This window comes from Pteropus medius, unplaced genomic scaffold, assembly GCF_902729225.1.
Source record: "Pteropus medius unplaced genomic scaffold, Ma_sr-lr_union100, whole genome shotgun sequence".
Classification (NCBI taxonomy): Eukaryota; Metazoa; Chordata; class Mammalia; order Chiroptera; family Pteropodidae; genus Pteropus; species Pteropus medius.
The window spans coordinates 1,739,798-1,760,993 of record NW_024352784.1 but is presented as its reverse complement, the minus strand read 5'-3'; the positions used below and the strand labels follow the sequence as shown (position 1 = coordinate 1,760,993).

The following is a 21,196-nucleotide window of genomic DNA, read 5'->3' as shown; positions in this document are numbered from 1 at the left end:
CATTTTATGAAGCCAACAAGAGGACTACTGAAGATCACATGGAAAAGCAAAGGGAGAGATTCTGAATGCTTTTCACTGACTCAATCAAAGTAACTCTGCTTGAATATGATTTTCATATTTGGATAAATATTTTAGAAAATTACCAGCTTAAGATAAGGGGCCATAAGTGAAATTTTCATGTTAGAGAACATGACCATGTTTAAGAACTTTTGATAAATGTTGAAAATTACATTTTAGTAATATCATACTAAATATTTTTCTAAGTATAGTATGTAAAGAACTCCTTATCTCCACAACACTGAGTTTTATCCAAAAATGTGACTGCTTTTTGTTTATGTGATTTCAGATCTGGCTAAAGAGCTCATATTCCCACTCATTATGTCTGCTTTCAATAAATCAGAAGTCCAGCTTTTTCTTCTGATTGGATTCCCAGGATTGGAGCATGCCCACATCTGGATCTCTATCCCCATTTGTCTCATGTACCTGGTTGCCATCATGGGCAACAGCACCATTCTCTTTATTATAAAGACAGAACCCTCACTTCATGAGCCCATGTATTATTTCCTTGCCATGTTGGCCATCTCTGACCTGGGCCTGTCCTTCTCCTCCCTTCCTACTATGCTGAGAATCTTCTTGTTCAATGCCATGGGAATTTCACCCAATGCCTGTTTTGCTCAAGAATTCTTCATCCACGGATTCACTGCCATGGAATCCTCAGTGCTTCTAGTTATGTCTTTGGATCGCTTTCTTGCCATTCACAATCCCCTCAGATATAGTTCTCTCCTCACTAGCAACAGAGTTGTTAAAATGGGATTGATTTTAGCCATCAGGAGCATTTTTTTAGTACTTCCATTTCCTTTCACTCTAAGGAGATTAAAATATTGTAGGAAGAATCTCCTTTCTCACTCATACTGTCTTCATCAGGATACCATGAATCTGGCTTGCTCTGACAACAAGATCAATGTTATCTATGGCTTCTTTGTTGCTGTCTGTACTATGCTGGACTTGGTACTAATTATTCTGTCTTACATGCTGATCTTGAAGACTGTACTCAGCATTGCATCTCTGGCAGAGAGACTCAAGGCCCTCAATACCTGTGTCTCCCACATCTGTGCTGTGCTCATTTTCTATGTACCCATCAACACCCTGTCTGCCATGCACCGCTTTGGCAAGCATAAAAGTCCTCTCGTTGTAATCCTTATTGCAGATATATTCTTGTTGTTGCCGCCCCTAATGAACCCCATTGTGTATTGTGTAAAGACTCCACAAATCCGGAAGAAGGTGTTGGGGAAGTTTTTTAACAAGTGTAGGAGATAAGAACTTGGATAGTGAGGTAATAAATTATCAGCCAGTAAGGATTTATTGGCACCTACTATGTGTTCAGTGCCACAGTGGTCACTATCTTGTGCAAGACTGAAGGAAAGAATGAAAAACTGTGCAGTACAGAATTTATAATAAAGTCAAGAATACAATATTGAATAGAAAGGATAAAATCATCTGGTGATATATGATATAGTTTACGGGGATTTAATTAACATTTTGAGTGGTTGAAACACAACACTATGTAATGGAGCAGTTGGAGTTGAGTCAGCCATCAGCACTTAAAGAATGGATAAAATTTGGATGAATTGAGACTATTATTCATAGCATTTATTAAATTTATACCATGTATACTCAGCTATGAAGGATGTTAGTCTGACTGGAATAGAGGGTATAATTTGGCATCTGGTGAGAGATAATTTTAAATAGTATGCATGAAGTAAATTTGGGAGTACCTATAAAAGGCTTGCAATTCAGGAGATACTATAGAGACAATTTAACCTCTACAACAAACACCTACCATGATAACTCAAATTTAAGGAATGGCATGTCTGAAAGCATGAGCATGATGGACTGAATTTGAGAGAGATGAAGAAGGGAGATCAACAGAAGACTGTCTCAATAATTCCACTCTCAAGTGATGATTCTGGGAATGGGCAGAGCGGGAGAATTAAATCATTTAGAGTTTTTGTTTTAGTTGTTGTTGTTGTTACAAAACAAACATAATTTATAAGTAATTCACAAATTTCACTAAGCAACTAATGTATGGACGTATGTGACTGAATATTCAAAGACAGACATCCTGAACAGAGTTTGAATTTGAAATAGGAGGCTAGCATGCTGTTATCTGTTATGACTACGAAAGTAACTTGTCCTTATTTGCAAGACGATGATACTTAGGTATAGACATGGAAGTAAATATATATTTTCAACTACATTCTATCATCAAATTGCAAAAATCCTCTGTTAGTAAGATATCTATAATATTCTTTTACACCCATTATTCCTACTGCAACTTAGTTCAGATTTAAAACTTTATCTTGATTACCTTATCATCCTGTACATTGAGATTAATTATTTTAAATATCTTTTTAAAAGGTAAATGGAACCACACTTACAATACTTCAATAGGTGTCCAATAAGTTACAAGATAATGGCAAGGCTATATGTGTGTGTGTACACACACACACACACACACACACACACACACACACACACACACACAGCCTTTCCATCATTCAATATTTGCTTTTCTCTACTACTTTATCTGTGAATACTTGGCCTTGTACTCTAGTACTTCAACAGTGTAACAGAAATACATCACAACGTTACATCTAAACCTTTGCTTATGGTGTATTTTATGTCAGAATGCTGTATTAGTTTTCTATTGCTGCATAATAAATTATAAATTAATAGCTTCAAACAACACAAATTTATTATTTTACAATTCTATAGGTTGAAGTCTGACACAGTCTTACTGGGCTAAAATCAAACCGTTGATAAGCCTGCATTCTTTTCTGGAGGTACTAGAGGTGAATCTATTTCTTTGCCTTTTCTAGCTTCCAAGGCCACCTGCATTTCTTGTCTCATGTCTCCCTTCCTCCAAATTCAAAGCCAGTTATATTTCATCTCCCTGTGTCTTTCTTCTATGGTCATGTGTCCCTTTGATCGTAATCAGAAAAGGTTCTCTGCTCTTAAGTATTTGTGTTATTAGATTATATTCCTGCTCCGAGTATAATAAATTCATATCTGAATTTTGTTTCCTTTCACAGTGTGTTGACTTCTACAATATAATTTTAACAATTATTAACCTTTAATTGTTTGAAAGTTGTTTTTCTTTGCCAAATTATAAATCCCATGATCTACGTATATGTCTATATATCTTACTTATTTTTGCATCCCTAGTGCTTAACACATACTTGGACAAAAAAGGATTCAATTAATATTGATTGGCTAGTTTGCGAATTTATGAGTGATCATCACTGAATAAAAGTATTAGTCATTTTCTAAGCTCAAAATCTTGAGCATCTTTGTGGACAGAGGCCTAACTTATACTATGTCATTCACCTCAGGTTAGAGCACATGAATATTCCTTTAAGGCAGCTCCTTTCATGCTGCTGCAATTACGCCAGGACTAAAGCAAAGACTGTCAGAAGTTTGCTGTCTGCTTTGCTAAAGGTCAGAGAACTTATCTTTCCTATTACTTCTTCCTACCTAAAATTATTCTTACATCAGTGTTTACTATCTCACTTTATTTTTTATATCCAAATTGACACAAAGTCCTATAGAAGTTTTTCTCCCAACCATTTATCATTTTTCCTATTCTTTTATCTCTTCTACCAGAATCCTCATCTCAAATTATTATCCTCCCTTGCAAGAACTTTTTTTATAGCCTCCAAAAAATGGTTTTTTATAACCAAAAATATTTGGTTCCTTGCTTCAATCTCATCCTTCAATTTAATCCCCACTGTGCAGCCCAGTTATCTGTAGTAAAAGTAAAGCAAGTTATATTATCCATGCACTTAAAACACTGTCATTTGCTCCTTTTATAATTGGGGTAAACAACAAAGTCCACGGATTCTAAAAATTCTTAATGATTTGACTTCTGCCAGGGGTCTGAAAACACCTTGACTTCTTTCATTGAGGCAAGGAAAACTCAGGCTACAGTAAACAAACAATAGCCAGAGAACAAAGACTCTTACCTGAGGAAAGGAGCCATGGAACTCATTGGTTACAAGTCCCTGATTTACAGATAACAGTGACTTTCTTAAGGCCACACAACAACAGATAACTGAAATAGTCAAAATATGGAGCTCAGAAAGTTTCCATACCTTTATATATTTGACTCTTAATATCATCTTTTTAAAGAGGATATAATTATAAGCCCCAATAAAGTCTCAGACAAAAATCCAATGTGCAAAAAGAGAGAAATTGGAAGAAAGGAGAAGAACTTTCCCTGGGTCAGAAAAGTGTCAGACCTACGATTCTTTCCCAGGACTTCCCTGGGTCTGGTTCTGGGTATGGTAACTGGATGAATTGAAACCATGAACAACTATAACTGAAAAATTAAAAAAAAAAGAAAGGAAGAAAAGAAAAATCAACATGTCCAGTACTAATGGTCCAGCATTCTGGAGCTGTAGTTGTGTCCCTTAAGAGAGAGAGCCGTAGATCACACCCTACCTCTTGCCACTAGTCTTCAACCATTTACTTCACTCATTTACCTGACTGTACAGCTTCGAGAGATCTGAGTTTATTACTCAGGTTCTAGGCCTTTTGTGAGTGAGATAAAGTCAGTTGTCTTGCCTTACTATAGATTTAATATAGTATCCCAAGTCATGAATTTGTTCCTATACCGGAGCCTCTATTCCTTGCTTTAGGTTCATAGATCCAAATGCCTTGTTGACTCTACTTCTTAGTAAAAATAGTAATAATAATATCTCACAATTATTGACTATTTATTAAGTAACATATCTTGTGCCAAATGCTTTATATAATATATGGTGCATTATCACTTTTATTCCTCATATTAACCTATTAGGAAGCTATTATTACCTATCCCTACTTGACAGATGAAAAAGTAGGGGTTTACAAAGGCAAAAAACCCTGGGACACACACAGCTGGTGAGTGATGGAATCTGAATCCTATGAAAGCCTATTAATTGATCCCATTATAGAGCTTGAGTTCTTAACCAATCCATGCTCTCCATGTTGCATAGGCATCTGTAGCTCAGTATCTTCAAAATGTAATTAATTAATTCCTTTCTTTAAGCCTGTTCTTTATATGATATTCTTTATCTCAGTAAGTAGAACTCTCATACACTTAATTCAAAACTGAAATCTTCATTTATTCCTTCCTGTTATTCAGTCCACACATCCAACAAATAGCCAAAAAATGAAAATATTTCTTTTAAATATCTCATGATACTGTTCACTTTTTTCCACTGATTCCATCATGGTACTTGTCATGACAACTTCTTGTCTAGATTGCTGTTACAGCTTCCTACTTGCTTTTTCTTATCAATTCTTTCCACCGACTTCCTTAATCCATTCTCTATAATATAGACAGTGAACACCTAAAATGCAAATGTGGTTATGTTACTTTCCTAGCTACATACTTCATTGGCTTCCATTACCCTAGGGTATACTTTCTGTTCTTTGTCTTGGCTTATACACATTATCAGCTTTCAGCTTCACTCACAGTCTAGTGTCCTGTCACACTTTTTTTCTTTCTGGTACTACTATCTGGAACTTATCTCAATTCTATAAATTTGCTATGTTCTTCATCTATCCATCCATCTATGTGTTCATTGGAATACATAGGGAGGAAAATATAATGCAAGAGTGTCAGGTAAATAAGTAAAGGCTAAAACCTATAAGCTCTATAAAATAGCATTAATTTTTTTCCTGTATAACAATAGTTTATTGAGGTTATAAGCAGAATGACAAAGCAGACTTGCATTTAAAAATAGTAGTAGGGAGAGTAAGAGAGAACTAAAAGGATCAGGCAGAAAGCTATTTCCTTAATCTAGGTGAATATGGCAGGCGATGTAGAGAAAAGAGTTAGGAATTAATTACCAGATGGATGATAGTGCCATTTAATTGGGACAGAAAATAATAATTCTGCTCTAATTCTATTGGGTTGAAGTGTCTAGTAGCTTTGTTTGAAGGTCTCTGCATTTGTTTTTCTCTCTGCCTAGAAGTTGTTGCCACGAAATCCATACTATCTGCATAGAAGAAAATAGACAGAGCCTATTCCTTATATAGAACAATACCTGACACATAGAAAGTATTATCTGTTATGAGAAGAAATAAATAAATAAAATAATGCATGTGGCTATTGCTGGTGTCTGTAAAATTATCCGTGGGTCTCCTTCCCCTCAAGGCTGTTTCAGGGCACCCTTTTTCATTTATTACACATTCTCCAGATATGTTTTATTCTGTGTTATTAGGCTTTATTTTTAAATGATAGTAACTAAAATTTACTGTAAGCTGAAAAGCATGCTAAGAATTTTCTTTGAAACTTTCATATATATCATATATTTAAATTGTAGACAGAGTCTTGTGTAAGAGACATTGTTAGTTTCATTTTAATAGAAAATTGAGCTCACATAAGTAAAATAATTGTCCTAAATTATAGAGTTAGAATGTAGAACTTTCCAAACCTGGCTCCAAGTATAGTATACTTTCCAGTGTATCACAGTAATTCTTTAATTCATTATAAGATATGAGGACATGACCCCCACATAGAAACTAAAATTGCAAGCACACAGCATAGCTCTAGATTCCAGCTGTAGAGTTGTATACATGCTTTGGAATTTGTAGAGGCTTATATTTCCTCTGAAGTTTTGTGTGTACACAAACACACAAGGTATAAACCACCCATGACACTCACACACATATTCTATTTTATTTTATTTGCTGTGTTTAAGTAATCTTGGCTCTTCCACATGGTGACACCCAAGGTTCACATACATCGGTCATCGCAGAAATCGCTTTCTTCTCATTATTGTGGAAACAGCTTCCTCCTGTCAGACAGAATGAGGCACTGGTGGCGGGTGGGAACATGGCTTCTCAAGAGTTAAATATCAGTGTGCTATATAACCTTGGATGAGATCAACCTCAAGTAAGAACTGGCTCCATGTAAACCTCATAAAAGAAGATTTTGTCTTTGGCCCTCTGCCACTCTTTTTCTTGATTCTGCACTAAAATTGTGCAAGCAAATGACATCCTCACACTTCCCTCTGGATATTCAAAGTTCTCTTTGGTGGCATCTTATCCAGGCCTGCTTTCCTCACAGTCAGTTGCAAATACTATATCTGAGGCAATGTGGAGGCACCATTGTAATGCACAGATAAGAGTGTATAAGACATTATACATCCTTTTTGGTTTATTGCCTTTCTGATATGGTCAGTGCCTCAAACTACTTCCACTAAGTCCCGCACCACCACCCCACATTCTCTACTCTTCCCTGATGTGCTGGGGGAACAAGAACAACAAAAATAACTCCAGATATTTCCCTGAATGTATTTCTTCTCTTTTACCTCTTTTTCAGCTTTGCACTTGCTGCTCCTTCAGGGTGAATCATAATTTTCTTCTTTGACTGCCTAACTCCTATATGTCCCTTAAGGCTGGTTAAAGTGTCATCTCAAGGAAATCTTTCTTGACATTGTCTTCCCCCAGCTGGAGGAAAATGTGTCTTTTTCTTTTCTTTTTTCTATATCAACTTTTTACTTTGAGCCACGCAATTAACGTATGACTGTATAACAACCAACCCCAAAATTTAGTGTCTTGAAAATCAAACATTTATTTAGATTACAAATTTGCAATTAGCACTAGGTTCAGAGTAAAGTGGATTGTTTGTTTCGCAGGATGCCAACTAGAGAGGTGGGAAAGGTGAGGGTTGGAATAATTTGAAGGTTTGTTTCCTCACTGTTGATTGATGATTCAGCTAAGGCTAAGACCTTGGCTGGGTCTAATGCCTGGAACACCTACATGTGGCCTCTCCATGTGGTCCGGAATTCTTTTCAGTATGGTGTCAGGGTTCAGAAAACAAACATTGAGTAAGATAGATATCTATATCTATATCTATATCTATATCTATATCTATATCTATATCTATATCTATATCTATCTATATCTATATCTATATCTATATCTATATATCTATCTATCTGTCTATCTATCTGTCTATCTATCTATCTGTCTGTCTGTCTGTCTGTCTGTCTGTCTATCTATCTATCTATCTATCTATCTATCTATCTATCTATCTATCTAGAGAGAGAGAGAGAGAGAGAAAACAAATGAAACCATATCACCTTTTGTAACCCAGCCTCAGAAGTCTTACAGGTCACTTCCACAACATTCAGTTTATTGAGGCAAATCCTACCCAGTTACAAAAGAAGGAAAAATTGATCTATTTCTTGATGGAGTGATGTTTATGGAAGAGAATGTGGAAGTAGCAATATTTCTGTGGCCATTTTTGGAAAATACCATCTGCCACATCATAGTACACTGTATTTTCCCCCAACCAGAGTGAGAGTTCTATGAGAGCTGTGATTTCTGGTTCATTCCTCTACATATTTGTTGAGGAAACGATCTCCTCCATTTCACGCACATTAGCTATTATAAAGGATAGAAGAGTAAGGGTACATTAAAGGAAATAGCACCTTCAACACTAGACACAACTAGTAACAAAAGGCACGGGTCACACGGTCTCGGATCTGTTTGGTCTTTATACTGTAGATAATGGGATTCATCAGGGGAGGAAATAGAAGATACACAAAACCCATGATCACTTGGACCAGATGAGGTGCTTCTTTCCCAAAACGGTGGATGACAGACAAGCCAATCACAGGAGTGTAGAAGAGAAGCACAGCACAGATGTGGGAAACACAGGTGTTAAGAGCTTTGAGTCTCTCAGCCCTGGATGCAATGGATAGCACGGTATGCAGGATCAGGGCATAAGAGAAGAGAATGAGCAGCGAGTCTATACCCACTGTGGAAACAATGACAAACATGCCATAAATACTGTTGGCTTTGATGTCTGCACAGGCCAGTTTCATCACTTCTTGGTGGAGACAATAAGAATGTGAGAGAACCTGGGAGCCACAATAGGGGAACCTTTTGAGCATAAAAGGTAATGGAAAAATGAGCACTACACTTCGAACCAGGGAAGCCAAGCCAATCCTGACAATGACTGTGTTGGTGAGAATGGAAGCATAGTGCAAGGGACGACAAATGGCCACAAAGCGGTCAAAGGCCATAGACAGTAGCACAGAGGACTCCAGGAAGGACAAGCAATGAATGAAAAAGAGCTGGGTGAAACAGGCATCATGACCAATATCTCGTGCCCCAATACAAAAGATGCCTACCACTGTAGGGAGTGTGCAAAGAGACAGACCCAGGTCAGTGATAGCCAGCATGGACAGGAAGAGATACATAGGCTCATGGAGCGAGGGCTCTGTTTTAATGATAAAAAGAATTGTACCGTTGCCTAGGATGGAAACCAGGTATATGAAGCACAATGGGATAGAGATCCAGATATGTATGTGCTCCAGCCCAGGAATGCCACTCAACAGGAAGATGGAAGAAATGCTGCTGCTGTTTTCCAGGGATCCCAATGTCATTGTGTGTTGAGAGAAGTGGGGAGCTGGATTCCTTCCAAATTCCTAAAATGAATTAAGAAAAAGGAGAAATTAAAAAAATAAGATTAGAATGGATTAGACTTAGAACTGTATAGCTGCTTCAGAGGTCATTTCCTTCTGGACCCTGGTTCACTCTCAACATTTCTTTAGAGAAATTACTTTCTTTGAAATTGTTTCTCCTTGCTCCTCAGGCTAAGAAGTTTGAGCATCTTCATTATTCCTGTTACTCATACCTAACTTTGCCTACTCGCTATGAGAAGATCTTTAATTAAATACTCCTCACATGCCTCTTTTTTTTGCCAGGGTTCTCACTAACATTTTAACCTTTCTTTCAACTTTTCTTTTCTCTTCTCTTACCTTCTTTTGCTATTCCTTTATCTCCTTCCTTCCTTCCTTCCTTCTTCCTTCCTTCTTCCTTCCTTCCTTCCTTCCTTCCTTCCTCTGTCTCTGTCTCTGTCTCTGTCTCTGTCTGTCTCTCTCTGTCTCTGTCTCTGTCTCTCTCTCTCTCTCTGTCTTTTTGCTTAACTTCATCACCCACATATAATTGATCAGACACAAATTCTTCACTCACCTTTTTCTCTGGTTTTCTTGCTGTAGAAGCCTAGCTTGGTCCAGATAGCTCATCAGTGCTACTCAGATCACAGAATTCCAGAGAGAACTGGAGAGTGTGTGAATGACTGTAATGTTATTCTTGATGGCTGGAATGAGAGATCAAAGTTCTGATTCTCACACTAGTCAGTAACCGACATTCCCTAGAAGTCTAGGAATCAATTGTTGTCACCATAGGTGGGAGGAGAGACTGAAGCATCATCAACCATGGCCACAACCCCAATCATAAAGGAAAGTCCACGAGAGTCTACAGAACAAAAGGCAATGATGCTAGTAGGGCTCATTCTTCTACAGATGAAGAAAGGAAGGCTCAGGAGGGGATAGTCACTGGGTAGAGGCTATCTGTCAATTTAAGATTCCTGACTTCCAGAGCAGTGATCTTCCCACTCCTTATTAATAACCCCACTAGAATGTGATATGAAAGTGGGCAGGGTTTTGCTTTATTCACTTCTGTAAAAGTGCTTAGAATGTGCCCTGGTATACAGTATGTGCTTATCAATTTTTTTATGTCTGATAATGAGTTAAATTTTATTTAGTTAGCTATTACTAAGTTGGTCCTTATTTTATCTCCTTAAAAGAACTCTGTGAATAAAGTTCTATTAATAGTATGACATTATAGATGAGGACACAGAGAATTAGAGAAAATTAGCATTTCTAAGATCAAAGATATAGTAAATGGCCCAAATGGGATTTGAACCGAGATCTGATTTTTCTCTAGATTCCAGACTCTAAACAACCGTTATACTTTTTTTCCCACATTAATGACAACTCATTGTCAACTAGCAGTATCTAGCATGAAATCAAGGGCTTAGTAGGGACAGGCAAACTATACAGTCATTAACAATATAACTAATAAAACCTAAGGCTGAAAATATTTCTGGCATGAAAATAAAGTAGGGTGATGAGAAAGAATTCTAATACTTGATAAACATCTACTATTTGTCAGACACTCTACCAGGAACATTGCAAAACAAAACAAAACAAAAACAAAACGGCGTGAGACCTTAGAAAAGACTTGCAGGTTAATATTATTACCTCAATTTGCAAATGAGAAGAGAGAAGCTTAGAGAATTGGATGATGTGCCTAAAGTCATACAGCCAATCACTGGCAGAGCTGGAATTCAAATAAATCTCTGGAGCTCCTAGGCAAATTTTGAAAATTTGGAAACATTTAGGTTAGCAAATCCAAGCCGTGAACATGTGAGGAAGCTGTTGTCTCCTTTCTGAGCTGGTTCTAAAAATGGACCTGGGATTCCATAAAGTTAGCAAGATATGACTGCAGCAATCACCACCTTGGGCAGGCACTCTCTACAGCCTTTCTTGTACTTGAAAGTCCCTTCTCTCCTCTTTCTTTGCAAAGCCCAGGCTTGGCCTTCTGGGACCTCTTCTTAGTTCTGTCACTCAGTATCTAACACCTGCCTACTATATTGACTCTTGATGCACTAAGGTTAGGTCTAGAGGCTCCAGGACTTACATCAGGGAAGAAGGAAGGCTAAAACTAGAAGCTCTGGCTCTGGGGGTTATGGAGAGACTAGAGGTTGGATGCTTAACTCTCTGATCTTTATGCAACTGCCTGAGGTTCCTATTGAGAACCATTTAAAGATCTTTAATCAATTCCCTACTCTGACTGTCTCCCTCAAGCTCATTATTTTAGACCCTGGGGATAGGGGAAAGAGAGTAGAAGAGAGTGGTCTTGTTAAATGTTTAGATATGGAGCCCAAAGGATGCCATGCACTTGTAACACCTGCTGAATGATCCAGTAAAAGTCTTGAACAACCTCCACAACTTCAGGAAAGCAGAATGGGTGTTGTTGATGGTGTTTTATGTATGATATACTATAATTGTATAGTTTATGCATATTGGATGTGGCAGTGTGCATGTTGGGTATATATAATATGCAACTTCTAAAGGGGCTTTTTAATTAAGGTTTTTCATGTTACCAAAGAGGGAACAAGAAGTCAGGCCAAGTTCTTGGAAATACTGTGATAGTGTTGGTGCTTATTCTTGATGCCCTGGGTAACCCTACACGCTCCTGACCCCTGCCCACGTAACTCCTCCTCCCGTCTCTGATCTACTCAGAACTTTACTCTTTGTTTCTTGACATCAAGGGGCTAATTGGAGAAACTAATCTATTCTTGAGGGCAATATGAGCCCTTGCAAAGGATAGTTAAATCCAAAAAGAAGTTTTATTTGTTAATACAGGAATGTGAAGAGTAATCACCTATTTTTGAACTCTGAAACTTGATAGAGAAGACATTTTAGAAAGGAATGAAGGCCCATTTCAGTGTTTTTATTACCCAAGTAATTAGTATAAGGCTTATTGGATCTTCTTTGGGAATATAATGGTATAAATATTAAGGAATGTTCCAGATTCCCCAATCTAATCATGAGAGATTATTCCAATTCATTGACTTGAGTGGTCCCTTTGGAATATGGCGGGCTTCCTCTTGAGGCCACATTCCATTAATTTCTGGTTGCACGCATATACACATTTGCGTATTATGAAACAGTATTTTTCAAATCATAGTCCCCAGATGATCAGGATCAGAACCACCTGGGATATTTGCCAATATGCAGATCTCTGGGCCTCATCTTTACAGACTCAGAAACTGACATATGTGACAACCACAAAGGCACAGAAATTTTCATATATCCTTGTTTTTATGATTTGTTTTCAACTGCAATTCCAGAATTTTTATTCCCTCTATAATTAAAAATGCATCTTCACTTTTAGCCTAGAAATCATTCCAAAATAGTTACCTCTTGTATCAAATTTCTAAGGCTGTAGTAACAAAATACCACAGACTGGGTGGCTTTAATAACAGAAATTTATTTTCTCACTGTTTTAGAGGCTAGCAAAGTCCAAGATCAAGGAGTCAGTAGGTTTGGTTTCTTGTGAGACCTCTCTCCTGGCTTATACATGGCTACCTTCTTGTTGTGTCTTTACATGGACTTTTTCTCTGTCCATGAGTGTCATTGGTGTCTCTTCCTCTTCTTATAAGGACACCAATCATATTGGATTAGGGCCCACCCTAAAAACCTCATTTTAACGTAATCACCTTTTTAAAGACCTTATTTCCAAATACATTTTGAAATACTGAGCATTGGGACTTCAACCCTATTGAGGGAGGGGGGCACAATTCAGCTTATAAAATCTGTTTATTTATACATCTTGTCATTCATTTTTTTAATCTATTTAATAAATATTTTATAACATAAATAATACTTCCCCCATTCACAAGTGATATTTATTTATAGCCTCTGAGTCTAAGCACTGGAAAGAGAAAGATAGTATTAGATATGTTTTGTAAGGAAATAAATTTGAATCTCAGATATTATGGAATAAAATAAAGAGAGAGCTAGAGAGAGGGGGGTATGGGGGGAGACACTGGATTAATCTCTCAACATTGATTAGAAGAGGCAGAGAGTTTATCATATTACAGGGAAGATAATCCTGTTTTAAATCTTAGCTATGAAGTTTCTGTAAGAGAAAAACAGAATATGATATGGAAAGAAATAATACAAAAGCTCACATATTTTAGTCCAGAAAAGAGTGGAGAAAAGAAACCAGGTTAAGAGAGAAGAAGCAGAGAAAGAAGGAAGTAGCTTATATATAAAGATGATACCTTGAGGAGAGATGGAACTAGGAGAAACTGGATGACCTAAAGGAAATATTATTGGATTAGACTGAGAGAAACTGATGCTAAAATGATTTTTTTAAAAAAAAAATTCACTATTTTTTTAAAAATTCAGTTTTTTTATTGTTGTTATTGCAATTTTCTTGTTGTAATTGATTGGTAGAAATTTATGAGGAGAACAGGTGATTTAGAAAGAAAATAAGTAACATTTTACTCCTGCACATCCTAGTTATGGTATGAGTAAGGTTGTCACCCATCTATATTTACCTAGTGACTACAATGTATAGTTCTCATGCTATTTTACCTCTTTTTGTCTCTTTGTTTCTATTACTGCAATAATACATGCCTCGGTAATACCAAATGTTAGTATATGTGGGGAAACTAGAGTTCAAAAAGTTTAAATAGCAGGTAGTCTAAATATTTGTTGAGAATTGATTATCAGGCACTGTATTAGAGATTGACAGGAATTATTTAATCTTCACAACATCTATACTCATTTTACAATTGAGGAAACCAAAGAACAGGGAAGTAGGTAATTTTCCCAAGGTCGCACATGCATTATGTTGCATAGTTAATTCCCTTTTTGTTGATGATTGGGAGTCTGTTATTTTCCCACAGCATAGCTGAAAACAAAAACACCTATGAGCTTTGTGCCCCAAACTGCCTTCCTTCACCCTAACCTAACCCTGCCAAAAACATCTAAGTGATTTTACAAACTCAAACTTCTTAGTGATACGTTGGCGGATTTGCTTGGTCTTGATGCTGTAGACAATGGGGTTCATGAGAGGTGGTACCAACAGATACACATAAGACATGAGGAGGTGAACCATGTGGGGCAGATGTTCACCAAAGCGGTGCACAAGAGACAAGCCAATCATGGGGATGTAGAAGAGTAGCACTGCACACATATGGGAGACGCAGGTGTTGAGGGCTCGAAGTCGCTCCTGATGGGAAGCAATGCTTAGTACAGTGCGGAGGATGAGGGCATAGGAGAGGAAGATAATCAGCGAGTCTGCACCCACCGTGCAGGCCACAACAAAGAGCCCATAAACATGATTGACGATGATGCTAGAGCAAGCCAGCTTCATGATCTCTAGGTGCAGACAATAGGCATGGGCCAGCACATGGGAGCGGCAGTACTGGAAGCGCTTCAGGAGGAATGGCAGGGGGAGGATGAACAGGGCACTTCTAAGCACTGAGATCAGCCCCATCTTGACAACACGTGCAGGTGTCAAGATTGTGGAGTAATGCAATGGGTTGCAGATGGCCACATAACGGTCAACGGACATGGACAATAGAACTGAAGACTCCACAAGAGACAAGGTATGGATGAAGAAGAGCTGAGTGAAGCAGGCAGGAATACCAATCTCTCTGGCATCAAACCAGAAGATGCCTAGCACAGTGGGCAGTGTAGAAAGGCAAAGGCCCAAGTCTGTGAGGGCCAGCATAGCCAAGAAATAGTACATGGGTTCATGGAGGGTGGCATCAGTACGAATCACATGGAGGATGGTAAGGTTTCCTACAATAACTGTCAAATAGATGGAACAGAAGGGAATAGAGATCCAGCCATGGAGATCTTCTAGACCTGGGAAGCCCGTCAGGAAGAAAGTGGCTTTTTGGAGGCTGCTATTATAAAAGATTGTCATGGCTTTATAATCTCGGATTCACCAACCTACAATATAGAATAGGGCTCTTGGAAAGTGATATGGCTGAGTTATCACTCACCTAAGTATCCTGGATACAGAGAGTCAGGAAAGATCTGCAGATAAAATGGAAGGGCCTAGGAAGAAGACTTTCATAGGGGATTTCTCTATCTTGGGGATGCCATGTGATTTAGCCTTATGGTGGTATATCCACCAGTGTTGGACTTTCAGTAGTTCAATGAGGTCACCTCAGATGGCACTGTTTTCACGTGTTTCTCCCTGAAAAAAAAAATGTGCAATTCAATCAGTAAAGCATTCAGAATCTGTATCATATACAAGGGGAATTGGTACTACACATCATTTTCATACGTGTGTACTACTATCAGGTACATATCGTATGCCTTCAAATGGTTTTATAATATAGCTGGGGACTGTGTTTCATTATACAATGCCTAGTCTGCAGAGAAATGCAGAGGAAGCCCTGAGTAAGTGTTGGTTGAATTCCTTGAACTTATAACTTGTGATGAGAATGAGGCCCTTCCTGAATCTACATAAAAGATTCTGAGAAGGAAAATGATGGTATGCATATCTGAAGTCTGGACCTGAAATGTTTGAAAAGTGTCAAAGTCTTTAGAAAACAAGTAATTCTAGGAAAGGGTGTTTTAGGCTTGAATTCTAAGAGATATCAGGAGAGATATATGTTTCTAACATCAGGGCAGTTAAACTGGGGCTAGATGTATACATGGGGATGCAGAGGGGCTATGCACAAAATCTGAAACACAAATAAAAAGAAACCTGAAAAGGCCAGGAAAAAGCCTCTAGTCTTTAGCTTATAATGAGGAAATTAAATCTTAAGGCTCTCAGAGTGAGCAAGGCCTCTGGGGCTGGATCAATATGACACACAGATATAGGTCTGTCCTTATAATAACTGACCTGGCTCTCCTTTACTTCTGCCTTTGGAATTTTAATTCAATTACATCAATTGCAAGCCACACTATAATAGATTCATGTATATTAATATGGTATGACTAATATACTATCATATGTATAAAAAGCTTATAAGCTAATACTCCTTTAATATGTTATATTTTTGTTACTTTCCTAAGTCCCTGATATATATTATGCTATTCAACTCTCACAACACTGGTATAAGTTCTATTCTAAGGATCATATTACAGGTGAGAAAAGGGTGGCACAAAGAGGTAATGTAACCTGGGTATGATTACAGAGTGAGTAATATTGAGGATGGCATTTAAACCCTGACTATATACTCCAGAGTCTATATTATTGTTCCCACATCATATTTCCCCCACCTCCTACTACTACATAGCACTTTAGCTCTTACAAAAGTCAAGCAATGAAAAAAAATAAATTAACTTAAAAAACTTCAAAACTGGAATGTTTGTACTTTGGCACATCTATGGATAGCCATTTCCATTATACACATAACATTAGATGGACCAAGATGGGTAACAATAGAGAAGAAATATGTTTCAGGGGATTGACTTTAGTTTGGAACATTCTGAACGTAAGCTTAAAAAAGAATTCTTGGAGAGAGTGTCTAGAGGCTGTTATATGTAGTGATCTTTGGTTTGAGTGATGGCTTGAGCAGATGCAGTGTAGAAAAGAAAGACAAGGGCTCAGTTCTTAATACTGGAAACTATTTTAAGTGAAAATTAGACATAAAAATAAAACTAGAAAAGAGACAGAGAATGAAGAATCAGAGAAACAAGATGAAACTAGTAGTGATATCACTAAAGTCAAGTCACCACTGTTAATTACAAAAAAGAGATGACATAGGATGAGGGTTTTTAAAAAGCCACTGCACTTATGATGGTGAGGTCATTGTTAATTTTTTAGAGAATATTTCAATAGATTTGGGAAAGATATAAGGGCTTAAATTATCAGTGGGTGGGGAAGAATAAGGAAAAAGTGTATATTATTTGTAATTTCCTTCTAAGAGAAAATCTGTAAGATGCATTAAAATATCAGGGTATTTTAAGGAAGTAAGATGGAAAGTTGAGGCTACTCTTTCAAAAGGCTTCCTTTTTTTATTATTAAGATAGAGGGTTATTGAAAGGCCGATGATAAAAAAAGATGCGAAATCCATACTCACCTTTTGCCATTTATACTTCAAGTCAAAACAAGTAATAATAATAATATAATAATTGATATAGTAATAAAATCCGTCAAAGGAGAAGCAAGGAAAGGACATAAAGAGGGACAGCTAGGAAAGAGGAAAACTGAAGGAGAGAAGTAGAGACTTGGAAAGAAGGTAGGCTGTGAAGGAAAAAGGGAATATTTCAGGATTTGGAGAGCATGCTGTGGTTAGCACAGGCAACAATGCAATCTTGTTCTGATAATTGAGAGAGGAAATGGCAACAGATTGTTTAAAAGGAATGATAATAAAGAAGTAAAAATTTTCCATCAATTAAGGGGAAATGCAAACAAGAGTTTGAATATATGTGTATCTTTTAGTCAGTTGACTCACAAGGAAGCTGATTTCTATCTCTCACACTAGCCATTTCTGAGTTTGTAAAATAGAAAAAACATTTTGAGGTCATCTATTTCACTCCTATATCTCCAAACAATGAAGGATCATTCTGCCTGCTTAGTGAGAAGTTTATCCATAGTATTCCATCTCAGTTATTATCTCTTTTCCAAATATATTCCTTGCATTTATATTTTGAGTATGAGTAAAAGGCAAGTGCACCAGGTATGGGGAGGCAAAAAAACAAAAAACAAAAAACTCAAAACAAGTCATAACTAGCACCACAGAGATGGAATTTGTCACCAGAGCCTTGCAACCTTATTTGTCACCAGAGCCTTGCAACCTTGGCATAGTTTGCTGAATAAATGCATAAATGAGTGGATAAAAAAAGAGATGAGATGCAGTAAATATTAAACAGAATAATTTTTAGTGTGGGAACTCTACATTTTCTTCTCAAAGGCACTTACCTCCAGATTAATGGATCAGAGAAAGTGTCAACGAATTCCTCCACTTAGACAATATCATATACTCTTAATCCTCTCTTCAGCTTCCATTTATTAGGATAAAGGAATGTCATCCTAGGGTCTATGGCAGGAACAGAGGAGAGATGAACTAAACAGTGATTTAAATCATACTCTGACTCCCTCTGACTCATTCTTCATATAATTGCACACAAAGGTATTTAAGATTATCAGTATCTATGTTGGTGACAGTCTGAAAATTACTCCCAAGGACAATCATGACCTTGTATTAGCATAAAGCTTGATTGTTGTAAAGCACTGTCAAACCTTTTTAATATTTAATTATTATAATACAATTTAAGGTAAGGAAGGTAGAGATTACAGTTTTAATTTTAAAGATAAAGAAACTAATGTCGAGAAAAGCGATAAGAGGCAGCAAAGATTAAACCAAATAATTGAGAAGACTTACAAGATCACACACTGAGACAAAACTAGGACTAGATCTGCAGGTCTCCTATCCTCAGTCCAGCTGTCACTCAAAATTTTCTTGACTCATTTGCTATGGGGAGTTAGCAAGTAGCTAAACTGAAAGCTCAGTGTACGGTCCTGCTTGTATGTGTCTCAGTAATCTCTGCATTCCTTGCAATACTTACCTAAGCATCAATGGTTGGAGAGAGAGGGATCTGAAGTGCATACTTCACCACTCAGAACTGGGTGGTAGCTCAGCTACACAGATATTCTCTGATTAAAACACAGACCCTTTTTGAAGAGCCCAGCAGCTTCTCCCCAGGGGGCTTTGCTGAAGCTAAGAATTCCCGGAAGAGTTCTCAAGACTTTTAGCTGAGGATGCAGGTCATGAGAAGCTGAGAAACCCCTATCCTGTATGTGTGCAAGGGATAATTTAAGATGTTAGGACATTTCCAGTTATGAATTTCAGTTTCTGAAATTGGATAAGATAGACCTAGCTAGGTCTGGAGGGCAGTATTACAAGAGACAGAGTTGATTTAGATTCAGTTAAAAGATAAAGCTGATTCAACCTTATTATCTGATACTTTCTAATCATGTGGCCATGTAAACTAGGACATATTACTTAATCTCTCAGAGAGATTATTTCCTTATATAAAAAGGAATCTCTTCCTTCCTTCCTTCCTTCCTTCCTTCCTTCCTTCCCTTCCTTCCTTCACTTCCTTCCTTCCTTCCTTTCTTCCTTCCTTCATTCCTTCTTTCTTTTTCCTCTTTTTTTTTTTTTTTTTTTTTTTTTTTAACACAGACACTGGTACTATCAGGCATTCTCACATATTTTAGCATAAACTGCTAGTACACTTTGGTTTGGGTTTAGGGAGAAGGAAGGTCATCCTTGGCCTTCAGTCTTAAACTATATGTTTCTTAATTACTTTTGACCATTCCTTGTGTGTGTGAGTGTGTGTGTGTGTGTGTGTTTTTCCCCAGTACATGTGTGGTTTGAGTCATAATTCAGAAACTTGTATTCCAAAATGCCAGTTTAATACCTTCGAATGGTTCATCAACCCATTTTAACTACAAACATCCACATTGATAGTTCTTCTAGAATCAATTTAAACAATTGGAGGAAACATCTCAGTGGAACAGCTGATATGTAATGGATTCTCAGTAAATACTATTATTAAAATAATTAGGAGAGTGACCATGACTCCAGTTTTCCAAGAATGGGCCTAATTTACACTTATTGTCTTGGTTTCTCAATTAGTTTGGAATTGGTCCCATATTTTTTTCATTGTATCAGAATACATTATACATAACTTAATTAAAATTAACCAGGATGGGTTGCCATATCTTCACTTTCTGCTTCAAGTTTCTACTGCAGTTTCTTCTAGTGGCCTGTGAGATACATATGCAGCTATTATAATTCTTAATTTAATACACCTCTAAATCTGATAGATGACCACTGGGATCCCATCACTCTTTCCTTGACCATTTCTAATGGAATATTATTAAAGCTGCAAAGACAGCAGGCAGGGTCATCACTGATAAAATGAAATTCACTGGTATATAAGCATGTAGATACATCTTACTCTTCATAGGTTGGTGGTGGGAGACATTGAACAATGTTACCCCTTTCAGATACAATTTTTAAACCAACCATTTGTGTTGCCTCTTGTACCAAAGCCTGTGAAATGAATGAAACCACTGAGCTGCCATTAGCCTAGGATCAATAGAAAATAATTCGATTACATGAACCAAAAAAAAAAAAAAAAATGTTCAGGGAATAAAAACTGATCAATGCTTAGTGCTTATAATTTATTATAAGTATATGATTTATTTCATTGTTTGATAAGCTTATTTTTCAATAAGCCCATTGGCAGCAAGAACACTAAAAATGAAAGTTCACCTTTAAATTCTCTATTCTGTTTCTTAGGAAATTTGACAATTAACGTATAACTTGAGCAGAATGTTTGTCAATTTGTGCCATTGCTGTGGTGGCCAAATATATAATTTATCAGGTGATATAATTTATCACCTGACGACCAGAAAAAAATTAGCACTCACTTCAAAAGTGTGTGAATTCTTTTAAGAACACTGTACCTGAAGGTAATAATTTACCATATATAGCTACTGAAGATAGATTTAATGCTATATATTCATGATATTTCATATGTATTAAATAACTGCTCATTCTAATGAATTGTATTTCCTTTTTATTGCAAGTTTTCCAGTCTTTGTGAAAAGGGAAGGGATAGCTGTTATGTTAGCTTCATTAGCAAAAGCTAGTGATTTTAAATCACTAGTCAGATGCTTCAGAAAGGAAATTGATTTTTTAACTTTATAATTTTTATTTAATATTTCAAATTTATTGAGATAATCAATATATAACGTTGTGTAAATTTAAGGTATTAAGTGTGTTGATTTGGTA

The 21,196-nt window shown here is 36.9% G+C and overlaps 3 protein-coding genes across 3 annotated transcripts; 1 reads left to right on the top strand and 2 right to left on the bottom strand.

Moving 5' to 3' along the window:
• Positions 1-288: 288 nt before the first annotated feature.
• LOC120590161 (olfactory receptor 51A7-like) lies at positions 289-1,383 on the top strand. The gene has a single exon (XM_039847793.1). It carries the CDS (start codon positions 379-381, stop codon positions 1,315-1,317), a length of 939 nt encoding a protein of 312 aa, XP_039703727.1. The 5' UTR covers positions 289-378; the 3' UTR covers positions 1,318-1,383.
• Positions 1,384-8,467: 7,084 nt separating this feature from the next.
• OR51G2 (olfactory receptor family 51 subfamily G member 2) lies at positions 8,468-9,467 on the bottom strand. Its single transcript, XM_039847792.1, has one exon. It carries the CDS (start codon positions 9,444-9,446, stop codon positions 8,505-8,507), a length of 942 nt encoding a protein of 313 aa, XP_039703726.1. The 5' UTR covers positions 9,447-9,467; the 3' UTR covers positions 8,468-8,504.
• A 4,656-nt stretch (positions 9,468-14,123) lies between these two features.
• Positions 14,124-15,418, bottom strand: OR51G1 (olfactory receptor family 51 subfamily G member 1). Its single transcript, XM_039847791.1, has one exon. The coding sequence runs from the start codon at positions 15,355-15,357 to the stop codon at positions 14,392-14,394; it is 966 nt and encodes a 321-aa protein (XP_039703725.1). The 5' UTR covers positions 15,358-15,418; the 3' UTR covers positions 14,124-14,391.
• Between the last annotated feature and the right edge of the window lie 5,778 nt (positions 15,419-21,196).